The following is a 12,869-nucleotide window of genomic DNA, read 5'->3' on the forward strand; positions in this document are numbered from 1 at the left end:
CTGCACAGACTTCATTAAGCTTCATCCTCTATATAAACACAAATGAATACATAAATAGAAAGCAAAGAGTTGCAGATTTTATACTGGGGGGGCGGGGGAGGGGGGGGGCATCTTAATTGGAAAGCACCCAGCTCCAGCTCCAGTTCTGTTTTCAAAAGCTGTTTGTTCACATTGTACTCCTTAGCAAGAAAGCTAATTTACATCATAGCTGCAAAGCAGCAAAACCAGTACAGCATTATAAAATATGAGGGAAAATTTGCCTTTCAAAGAAATAGCATTTCTCACCTGTAATGGAAACTCAATGTGACCTAGATTAGGTCTTTAAATTAGAAGCATTAAACCATACCAGCCCTTTATAATAATTTCTTTTTGCTCCATGTCAAGTAGAGAACTCTCTTCTTTCCTGGATCCTTTCCTAGCAGTAGTAGCCAGTCATCAGGATGTACCTAGGACTTGCACTCCACAGTGAGAACCATTACCACCCCACTCAATCCAAGCTCTTTTCAGCAAACTGCATTTGGGAAGAAGGGAAAATAGAAAAAAATCAGGCAACTTCAAAACATAATTAATTACTGTTAGGTTGCAAAAAGAAGCATATTTTTGTAATCAATGATTTTATTGTAAGCAAATTCTCATGAACTAATCCCTTTTAAAAATAAAAGAATGAGAAGAAAAATTTTATAAGCTGGATTTTGCAAATGCCACAGAGGCCCAGCATAACCCAACGTACCTGTAGTTATATTTTACTCAGCAAACAAACCTTCTACTTGTAATTTGCTTCCGATATAGCCTAAAAGCACTTTATTATATTAAAGCTTATTGATGCCTGTAAGGCCGTTTTACCTACAGCTATTTCAAATGTAGTGAAATAATGCAACACTAATCTCTAAGACTTTTATTCCATAATAGATGTTTTTCTCACTAAATCAATTCAAAGGCTAATTGGGGTGGAAGGTGACTATCTCTAGTGGTTATAAATACATTTGCATTGCTATCAATCTTTTACACGACTGATGTTTAACGAGGCTGAACGAGAGCTCAGTCTAGCCTTAGGACGGGAGGACCCGATTCGAACACGTAGCCAATGCTGCCATCAAGTGGCACAACCAGCAGTTGCAAGACTCCTCCGTGCGCAGCTCGGACTTCCTCGCACAGGCTTCCCGGCGAGCACGCACGCCGAGGAGCAGGAGAAAGAGACGGCAGGCATGCAAGATTCTTTGACCTGCGGATTCCGACGTCCGAGCAGCTCTTCCAGCATGCAGGTACCCCAGCTCTTCCAGCATGCAGGTACCCAAGCTCTTCCAGCGTGCATGAGGGAGCCCAAGCTCTTCCAGCATGAGGGAGCCCGAATTCCTCCAGCTCTGCTCAACCCATTACCATCTACCGCAGTCAGGGGTGTAACAAAAAGCAGCAAATACCCCATGACGATTTAAACCAGACAAGCCTCGCCTCAAGGTCTAGACAGACCAGAAAATGTTATTGATTCCTTCAGTGTGTCTTGGACCATAGGCTACGTCTATACACTCTAAGTCACTCAAAACATCTATAAGTACATTTCATCCTCCTGTCCAATCAAGAGGCTCTTGTCACTTTCTGAAATAAGCTTGCTCACACACACAACCCAGAAAAAGAGGCAAACACTTCACAGTTGTATTGGGCACATAATTTAAGGTGTTATATGTACTCCACAAGTTCCAGGTGTCAGAGAGAGACAAGGACCCACAATGTTCATCATGCGACCAGCTCCAAAAACTTTACAGGCAAGGCTGTTCACAATATTCCTGTGAGCTACGTAGAACAGGATATCCAAAATATAGAAGTCCAGTTTACCTCCCCAAAAAGATCTGAATTTGTCTGAAACAGGTGATAAGGCTCTCCTTAGACAATAAACTTAAAGCTTTTTGGGCTGAAGCATGTTTAAAAACATTTTTACAGCTTTTGCCTAATGAGAAATATAGAAATATGGGAAAGAAACCAGATGTTTTTCTACCAGAAAAGTTATCTGAGGAAACAGCTGTTTTGTTTATTTGGTTTGCTGTGAGTCAGTCAAATTATCTAAGCAAGCTCCGTGACTCTTTGCTCCGTGCATCATTTCTGCATGGACGGCTTGCGATGAAGAGTATCTTCCTCTTGAAGAAAGGGTGATCTAAACCAATTATTTGGCATACACCTGCAACTTCTACCCATCACCAGACAGACTGTTACAAGCATTATCCATGGAAGGGTCATACATAGTGAATGTCAAAGATATAATTAGAAAGCAGCCAATACAACATTTATGAAGTTACAGCATTATTAGGTGCTCTCTTTTACATCTAGAAACTTAACACAGCCAATCGCCAATATGATAGAAGACTGGGTTTACTGAAGCCAGCTATTATGATTCTAGAATTTTGCTTTCATGTGCCTAATGTTGCAGTAAACAGTTCATAAACTGTAAGTTATGATGTTAAGGCAGCAGGCAAGAAACTTGTATTCTGTCTGTTATTACTGAGCATTTGTACGTATAGTGTCAGAAGACAGTATTTCCTCTGGAAATATTAATGCTATAGCATGGCACTTCACACTGCAAGTAAAGACAAGCCTTTGTGTCAACGAATACACAGGCTAAAATGAGTACTGAAATAGAAGTGGAAGCCTAAGGGAAAATAGCATCATGAAGACAGACAAAATGAACAAAATAAAGTTACAATCAGCTACAGACACATGCATAATGGTAGTTAATAGCACTTTCTCCAACTACAGTGTAAATTTACACTGTTGTTTAAAAGGAATTAGGGGATATACTTGTCAGATGGTGGGAAAAAATATGTTTAAAAAGCTTTCTCAAGACTTAAGCCAAGAATTCACATTAAAAAAAAAGAACGAGTCCAGAATAAAAGTTCAATTTAGGAGGCCTGTGGCTAAATAGGCAATAAACATTACAAACAAAACCAAACTCCCCTCAAATGCAGTGCACATGCTGCAGCATTAGTATTGCTCCTTTCATGTGTTCCAAGATCACAACTGGTGTCACACTGACATTTTTAATTTGTGCCTCAAGTACTTCTAAACAGAGATGTATATAATTAGAAGACAACTTAACATACTACATCTTCTCATTTATTAGTTGCTCAGAAATCAAGACCTTCACTGTTTATTGAAAGTTCCAAAACATGACCAGTTGAGGACAAATCTAACTGATTTGCATAGTGTAAGCAGACGTGAAAAATTAGAAACTAAGTACAGATAAAATATGCAAGATGTCAAAACAGGCATTCCAAATAGAAAAACGATAGCAATTGTCCATTCCAGATTATTTTCCTTGATATCCTGAAATACTGCAATGCATTATCAATAACAAAAAAAAAAAGTAACAAAAATAAACATGAAAAAGGATGCAGCACTATATATTAGGGCTAGTTAATGTGCCAGTGCAACCAAGAATACAGTCAGAGCCTGCCGATTCAATTAATGTTGCAGCTGTTTCTGAATTTCCTTACCACTGCCATGCCACAGAAATAGAAGGGAGATCTGAGAAATCAGGCTCTAGCACTGTTAGCAGTCATTGCTAAAGTTGTTCAGTGGCAGTCTAAGGCAAGTTTCTAAAATCCTACTAGCATCAGCACACTAGTGTACCTTAGAGCTTTCAGTGTTACTATGCAGCAACTGAACCTGTGATAAGCAGCGTTGGGTGTTTTACGGGGAACAAAACTATTCTGGTCAAGAGGTAGCATTTTATGATCTTGCATTCTGAGTATCAGCCTCTAAAGTTCTACAATTATTGCACAGAATTACCAGTTCTTTCATACAGTAGGGCTAATGCCCATTTTCAGAAGTTAAAAAAAAAAGCCTAGGTTTTGGATAAGCTCTGCTGAACTAATCTAGGAAAGTTAACAGCAAGATTTTCCAAGCATCTAGTGTCTAAAAGAGGTACATGACAGTTAACCCGGTGTAGAACATGAAAGTTGGTGTCAAAAATGCTCTGGATACATGTAGAAGTTCAAGTTCAGAAAGCAATCAGGCAACTTCACGGAAGAAAATATAAAATTCACTGAGGTTATTAAAGTGATAAATACTGCTTGTGTCTGAGAAAGTTCCTGAACTGTGGAATGCTGAAAGGGGTGACTACTGGGGAAGTATTACTATAAGCTTTCATTTTCTCATATTCTTTCTTAGGTATCTGATAGTGATCACTGATGGTGACAGACTACTCTGCTAAATATACATTCAGTCTGCTGCAACATGGCTGTTCTTGTAGTGTGACTTTCAAAACCTTATCTGTTTTTACTCTTAATTTGAATTAAGCATTTTTGGAAAAACTACATTTGAAAAAAGTCACAAAAATTCATTAGCAATGGCCTTGTAATCACCTGTCTATGCTGAGACTGCTTGTGGTTTCTGATAAGCCATCTTAGTTTAAATATACTTCGTTAAAAGCTTCACAGCTGTTGAGTCAGACAACCTTGTATCTTCACATGAAACACTGACTAGAAGTGATCTGCTGACCTTCCATGCAAACTGCTTTTGTGCCTTTAGCTCTGCACCTTCTTTCATATGACAGGTTATGACAGCTCACTGCTACACTGCTCTTACATTAGCGTGCTTGCTGAAGGTAAGGCTAAAAAAAACCCCACACCATCAGTGATGACGATAAACTAACATTTTACTTATGCTAATAGGGAATGTTTGCATTTAAATCACTCAAACATTTCAGCAACCATAAAGTTCAGTGTGTGAGTATTTTAAAGTTAAAAATTGCAACAGCTGGCTATTTATCTATGCTTTTGTTCTATTCTGTTTTGATCTAAGAGCAGCACTCATGTTATAAAGAAAGGTTTTGTTGCATGGTAAGATCACCCACATGGAAGCAGATGCAGTTTTTCTGCTGAATTGGGCCCTACTTTGAATCACATTTTATCCAGCAGAAATGCCCTAGTTTTGTTGTACTATGTTACCGTTTATTAAAACAAAATTGGAATCTTTTCAGTCCAACAGCTTTCCTTAAAAGACTCTTATAGGCAGGTTTGACCTTTACATTGTGAATTTCATTTCATTGTAAGCTCTTACATTTATATTACTGCTTAACACGAACTCTCACTGAAATGTGACCTGACAATTTCTATCTATATTTATTCATGCTAAGCTTTCTGCTTAACAACCATCGGGCTAAAAGTGTAGTATAGTTACCATAGAAATAATATTTCCTGCTGTTTCAGACAATGAAGGTCATACCAGCTTCACATAAAAGGAAATGTAATTTTTCATGTTTTTCAATTTTGACATACATTTTAAATTCGTTGTTATAATCACCTATAACAGAGTGTTTGCCAAAATGCTTTTTTCCCCAACTCCCTTTTCTCTCTTTTAAGTGAGGCACATAGTTTATCATTAGCACTGCCCCACCTACAGGATAAAAAATACCAAATACACAGATTGAAAACTTACTGAGCAATACAGCTGGGAAAAAAACCAAACCAAAGCAACCAGGCTCAGGCCTATCTGTGCCTGAGTTTTATTCATGCATTCTTATCCCACTGGCAAAATAATTTTAACTTTCTGGAGTATGCATTCAAAGAGAGGATCCCAAAGAGATCTGTAAGCTGATAAGTTTCACGTTCTTATTAAACCAGATCAATAAGAATAACTGCACAAGTCTAGTTCCATGATGAAAGATGTGGTCAATTTCTAATTCAGTTTTATCTGTACACTAGTGCCTCAGTTCCTAGATGGTCATCAGTACACAGTAACTATAGCTACTGTGCTAATTTTGGCATTACACATTTGTACATTAGACTTCCAAAGTTATTGGAAGGCTCAGAACCATAGATATTGCTGTCATGAAAAGAGAGCTGCTGAAATTTTGAGTGCATTTTTCTGGTTAAAAGTATCAGTTGCTTTTTCTTTAAGCAGATAAATATATTCAGAAATATGCAGATAGCATTATTTGTGCCCTGTAAGTATGCTTCCATGCACACAGAAAATGCTCTACTGTACAATTTAAAACAATATAATTTCAACAAGTTGTAAAACATACAAATATTTATAAGATAGTTCTTAAAAAACAAATTTACAGTCTTTTTTGTAGACTAGTTACCTGAGACACCTATTGAACATTCACAGGTTGTCAACGTTTACAGCAGTTTAACATATTGAACACAAGATCAGTAGTTGGGTTGGGTTTTTTTGTGTATGTGGTGCTCGCATTTTTTTAAGCAACATATTTTAGCTACAAAATGGAGCATTTTTGGAAGTATTTATTCCATGCCCGGTTACAGTTTCCAGTAAAGCATATTTTATTTGGAAATAACTAATGATTTCAGTTACAAAACACAAATAATAAGAACTTTCAAATGTCCACTCTATGTGGCAGCATTGCAGCACAGCTGAAATAAAGTATTTTAGCACCCGTAGCAGGAATTCGGAGGCAGGGGGGAGAAACACAACGCCATGGAAAAACTAATTCAGCAGCAATGTTCGTTTTGTGTCTGCACAAGTAGTACAGAATGTTTTGGTCCACGGCTCCTTCTCTCCCTCAATAGCTCCATGCCAGTGATCCTAGACAGCCCAGCTCCTGTCTAAAAACAATCCTTACCTCCGTATTCCTCCCTTCCCACAGGGAATTAACTTGGTCAAGAGACTGGAAATCTACCTGCTATGCAGTTAGCTTGGGAAAGAGTGGGAAACGTGAGCGTCTGGTGAGGGTGGTTATACAAATGCTTACCATCAAGGTGTTACACTCATGCAAGGATAGAGATCAGCTGAGACAAATATATTAGTGAAAATATGGAACCTGATAGAAACAACCTCAACACTAACAACAATCCAACCAAAGCATGTCAGCTGTATCCAATGAAATCCAGCAATGTCAACTGTAGTACACTGACCAAAAAAAAGACATTATATGGCGATGGGGGTGGGGTTATTACTATTATTTTGACAGGAGATACACAAATTGCAACTAGCTGCAGGACACCATTGCCCATTATTGCACTCATATGCAATCTATAATTATGATAGGTCAAAATGTAGGGTACATAGCTCAAACTACTCCATGCATAGTACTAGCAGCCCATAATCAAGTTTTGAGCCACCAGCGCTATCACTAAGTCCCTCAAAAGTTGCATCTAAAAACCTGCTAGCATACTAACTGTGGAACCCAATGCTAATATTGAATGTCATACATCCAAGACATGGATATACACTGTTTTATATGTTATTTGTAGACTTCAGTATTGAGAACCAGTATTATAGAATGGTTACAGTGTGCTACTAGACAGGACTAAACAAACAGCCACATGACAAAACAGTTTGGCTGCTATTGACATGCTTCTTAGGAAGGTTAAATTGTGCCTCATGGACCAAATTCAACACAGGCAGTAGTGTAATAACTCTTCTCTAGAATATGTCCCTCCAAAATGATTTGACTCTGGAAGAATGCAGACCACTGAGTTCTATATGCTAGCATTTGCATGGATGACCTGCTAGAGCAATTCCAAAATGAAATCAAGTATCTTTGTGAAGTACTTTTAATATGCTTTCTGTATTAAAAATACAGCAGTCGCATAAGACTTTTAGAACAACTTCCACATCAACCGTTACAGTTGCATGGATTGTACTTTTAGTGTGCCAATAACTCATCCAAGTTCATTTATGATAGGCATACCATAAAGAATATCTTTCCAGCCAAAAGCCTGAATAAAATTATCTTCACCAGAACACAAAATTACCTACCAAGCTACTCTAGAATGGTTGGCCTTTAATACTAGTCCTAAAAATATGGTATTGAATTGGCTTCATATTCCAGATCATTCAAACAAACACTGGAAAACATAATGTTGTTTTTGAAAACTACATATATAAGGATTGGATTTTTTTCTTCTTTTAAATATCTCAAAGTCTAGTAGGCTTCTAACCTACTTCCTCTTAATTTTCCCCGCCATATTCCTTGGCACACAGTATGCTTAACTCAGCAAGTTTTATACAACAATCACACTCAAGTTTAGTGCAGGGTTTTTGCCTTTGAAGCACCAATAACTGTTTGTGTTATGTGTACAGACATATATGAATTTTAAAATCTGGCTTCGATCACAAACCAAAAAGTGTTTGATGCATTCATCTCTAAAGTATGACAGCAATACAGGAGAGGAATGAATTGCCTTCTTGTAGTACAGTCCGTATTATAAAGTCATTACTTTCTAAGGTACTGGAATTATGAAATATAATTCAGATCTCAGAACTGACACACACTATGGCTACCAATTCATCCACTATGCAGACAAGATGCACTTCTTAATTAGGTAAAACTTTCAGATATAGATTTTGTATGTTTATGATGAACAAAAATTTTAAACTATCCGATTTACTAGAATTATCTTAATGCATCACTAAACATTCTCATCACGCTAAAGTTAAGACTGCACTTTCAACTTGCAATTTTGTGCAGTGCATGTAGGATGTGTAATGCAATACAGAGCACATGTCGTAAGTACTAATTCAAGAATATGGCTTCCTCGCAGAGACCCAACTCTTCTCCAGAATGCGATTCTGACTGGGGAACAGTCTTCAGACTAATGCATGTAGTCTAAATCTGTTTATTGGATTGTGTAACTATTCTTCATAAAAAGTGAGGAGCGCATATCTCTGTTAGGAGAAAAGAGTCTAGCACGCTAGCAATCTTTGGAATAAAACCATTAATCCAAGTTTCTCTAATAACAGGACAAACAAGTCTAAAAAGGTCCATCATACTTATTATTCAGATATTCACTACTGCTCTCTAACAGCACAAAGATTAAATGGATCACTTCCATGCTGACGAAATTAATCTCATCTAAGCAATTGCTAACTTTGGGACTGACCAATCTGATCAATGAGGCAAATCAGAGTAACAGCAAAAGAAAGCAGAAATTACTGCACACATTTTTTTCTAAAAAAAAAATAAATCTATTTTTCTTTAATATGGGCATAAACAATTTGAAGTGACACTGAAGTAAAATAACCACACATTTTAACAGCAGATTTCTTAAGTTATGTCAAAAAATAGTAAAAAATGTCCAAATAGCAATGCTGAATTTGAATTTTTGGTGTTATCTTTTCTTAAAATTGTTTTAAGTCAAGTCAGATAAGCCTACTGTTGGTCTCCATTGAATTTGATTTAATTATCCATAGTTATCAAGTAAAATGTATTAATACTACTCAGAAATATTTGATTTAAAACATATTTTTTAAAACTGTTGTATATACAATGGTATTTTGAGCAAACCAGACATTTATAGCAAGACTTGATATCAATCATTGCATTTATCTTTTTGGAAGTTCTAGCTTGTTAGTTCTTACACCTATCCACGAAACAAACCAACTGAGATCAGTTACTCTGTGTTGCCCCATAACACATTGGAATTGTAAGCACTGACAAAAAACCTCCACAGATTGAGTGCCTTGTAGTCAAAATGAGACACGGTATGAATCCAGCCTCCATGACACTAAAGAAAAAGCTTTGCATTGCCCATCTGTACAGTGAATTTCACCCTGTGTTAATACATCTGCTAAGAGGAACTATCTGGCATATTGACAGTTTCCTCAAAATTGGCAGCTGTTTTTTCTAAAAAGCAGTTGGTAATTGCTTTGTAAAACAATATGGCTTTTAGAAAATCTGAAATCTCACCTGTCATTTTGATGTCAAAATAGTCTTTCTCAATAGCTGTTGCAATTGTTTCAAAAGTTATAGCATATATTCTTAAAAGGTGAACTAAAGCAACAAAAGACACAAAAGATAAATGCATCAAGCAAATAAATATAGAAGATATACATAGCTCCTAAAAGAATAACTACAAGATATCTGAAAACACAAGATCTAAAATTAGTTTATCACAAATATAAATGCCCCAGGATTCAGATTGGAATTTTCCATTTCTTTTTCTGGAAGACCTAGCTAACTGCAATTGCAAGCTGGAAAGGAAGAATCCCAGCACTACCATCAGCTGTGAAACAGAAGTTTGAGCCCTAACTTCATAGAACCATAGAATGGTTTGGGTTGGAAGGGACCTTTAAAGAACATCTAGTCCAACCCCCCTGACATGGGCATGGAAATCTTTCACTAGATCAGGTTGCTCAAAGCCCTGTCCAACCTGACGTTGAACACTTCCAAAGGTGGGGCATCCACAACTTCTCTGGGCAACCTGTTCCTGTGCCTCACTACCCCCACATAAAAAAAAAAGTCTTCCTTACGTCCAATCTAAATCTACCCTCTTTCAGTTTAAAACTGTTGTCCCTTGTTCTGTCACTACAGGCCTTGGTAAAAAGTCTCTCTCCATCTTTCTGATAAGCCCCCTTTAAGTGTTGAAAGGCCACAATAAGGTCTCCTTCTCTTCTCCAGGCTGAACAACCCCAACTCTCTCAGCCTTCCTTTCTTCATAGCAGAGGTGTTCCAGCCCTCTGGTCATTTTTGTGGCCTTCCGCTGAATCCACTCTATTAGGTCTATGTCTTTCTTGTGCTGAGGGCTCCAGAGCTGGATGCAGTACTCCAGGTGGGGTCTCACCAGAGCAGAGTAGAGGGGCAGGATCACCTCCCTCGACCTGCTGGCCATGCTTCTTTTTATGCAGCCCAGGATACAATTGGCTTTCTGGGCTGCAAGTACACATCGCTGGCTCATGTCCAATTTTTCATCCACCAGTATCCTCAAGTCCTTCTCTGCAGGGCTGCTCTCTCTGTACATTTTTCTTTAATCTTCCTTTCCTGGCCAATGTACTTGTAAAAGCGCTTCTTCTTCTTTGCATCCCTTGCCAAATTCAGCTCTAACTGTGCCTTAGCTTTCCTGATCCCATCCCTACATATCCAGGCAGGGTCCATATACTCTTCCCAGGATACATGTGTCTGGTTCCACTGCCTCTGCATTTCCTTCTTAGACTTTAGTTTGACCAAGAGGTCCTTCCTGAGCTGTGCTGGTCTCCTGCCTTCCTTGCCCGATTTCTTACACATGGGAATCAAGAGATTATAGAAGCCAAAACCTTGAATACAGCACCAGCCACACAGCCAGGCATTCACCTGTTCAATTCATCTCCTCCTTCCTAAACCCCTCCTCTGACTGGGAGGATAGAGACCACCTGTGCTCCTGATCCTTTTAACAATGCTCCAAGGGATGAATAGTCTCTTTTGATGGGTTTAAGTTCCCTCATCACAGTAACACTGAAGCCTACGTGGAATATTAAGAGCAGATGGTAATCTGTAGGGTTCACCAGGCTTGGCAGCCTCTCAGTGACATTGTGATGGCGAGCTCCTGGTAGGCAGGGAACTTCCCTAGAGAAGTTGTCTGGACAGCAAATGGGTGCTTCAGTGCCTCTCAGTAAGGAATCTCCAATTACTAATATTTCACATGCTTGCCTGGTGGCATTGGTTCTAATGTACAGATATCCTGCTCACATTCCCAGATGCTGAGCTGCCTGCTGAGCTCTTCTGGTAACTTAGCTTCTTGTTTCAAAAGTTCTAGCTGGGAATACTCCCAGCTATGACATTCACTACTGCCTTCAGGTGCTAGGGGGACTTCCAGATGCTGGAGCTCCACCCAGCCTAAGGTTTGGACAGCTATTTCAGTCCTTAGGAGGTCTGTCTGGGTAGAGATGTCAGCATAGGTAGGCTGTAGTGTTTCTGTTTGGGTTTCAGTCTCAGCCTTTCATTTGCAGCAGGTGGAGACCATTTTCTGTCAGCAGGACACAGTCTCCTCATAGTTCTCTGGAAAAAATGGCCCACTTACTTATAAAATGATCATTCTTTTGAAAGATGTCGGCCTTCTAAGTCTAATTCCCCAGAGACCTCAAACTTCTGGGTAGGCTTGCACAGCCAGCAGTTACTTTGAGTGATATGCAGGGCCGAAGGGCTGCAGCCTAAGCCTGCTGGTGAGGAGAGCAGGATCATCACCTGCTTCTGCCCTGATGAGTTCCTTGAGGCAGCAGAGTCAACTTCTCCTGTTCCTCCAGGATGGGACAAAAGAGCATCTTGTGATGCTGATCTAGCATTCATCAAGGAAGAAAAGCATTTCCAAGCATGCAGCAAGGACTACAGCACCAATAGAGTCCATCCCATTTCTTCAGAGAAGAGCTCTGGTGAAGCTGATGACTTTGCATCCCCCACCTTTCCAAAGAAGCTCTGGAGAATTGTCCAAATCCACCCGTTTCAGTCCATTTGGTGGGTTGATGATGGCGTCTGTGTTGTGATCGATGAAGAAGCCTTCCAAAAGGAAGTGCTGGCACAGAGAGGACCTCACAGAGTTTTCGAAACTGACAGCATGAAAAGCTTCCTTCATCAGCTCCACCTCTACGGATTCAAAGTGCAATGCAACTCCGAAACATCCGACTCGCTTGATGAATTTCTGGCAGAAGCAGCAGCAGCACCTTCTGCTCCCAGCAAGGTACATCACTTCCCCTGCACATGCGCTGACTCGCAGAATGATTCTGGCATGAGAGCTTCACCTTCCAGTAACATAAGCGTTGGCAATGGAGGAGAGCAGGAGGAGGGCAGGAAATGTTCTGAGATTCAGTTCTTTCTCGGGTCATTTCTCAGGTGAGAACTCAAGGGTGGCCATTACTTAACAGAAGCAGAGCAAAACCTTTTGGCCAGCCTAAGCTTTAGCTTTCAGATGCCCAGTAGCCCTTTTCACATTGGTCTTTTGCCACTACAAGGCTCAGATCTCCTGTCTTGGTGTTTTCCCGTCTCCCCAGGCTGGCAACTGACTCTTCTTCTTTTGCATGTTTTAGTTACTCTTCTGCCACAACCCCAACTTCAAGAGAGATGATCCCCACCTGCTTGAGAGGTGCAAGCAAAGAGTTGGCCACAAGAGGAGAGCAACAGCTGCATTTTCACCGGGGCTGGCTTTGAAGGAAAACCGCCCCACAAG

General features: G+C 39.5%; 1 protein-coding gene across 3 annotated transcripts in view; it reads right to left on the bottom strand.

The window, feature by feature from the left end:
* Nucleotides 1-236: 236 nt before the first annotated feature.
* CSNK1G3 (casein kinase 1 gamma 3) overlaps nt 237-12,869 on the bottom strand; it is a 120,309-nt gene continuing 107,676 nt past the window's right edge. For 2 of the 3 annotated variants that reach the window (XM_075526322.1, XM_075526321.1), the window contains one exon: nt 362-511. In XM_075526322.1, coding sequence (XP_075382437.1) covers nt 436-511 — 76 coding nt within the window. In that variant the 3' untranslated portion in view covers nt 362-435. Of the gene's footprint in view, nt 512-12,869 lie in introns of all 3 variants that reach the window. The other variant, XM_075526318.1, reaches the window with a different exon arrangement.

The sequence above is a fragment of the Mycteria americana genome, chromosome Z (assembly GCF_035582795.1).
Source record: "Mycteria americana isolate JAX WOST 10 ecotype Jacksonville Zoo and Gardens chromosome Z, USCA_MyAme_1.0, whole genome shotgun sequence".
In the NCBI taxonomy this organism is placed as follows: Eukaryota; Metazoa; Chordata; class Aves; order Ciconiiformes; family Ciconiidae; genus Mycteria; species Mycteria americana.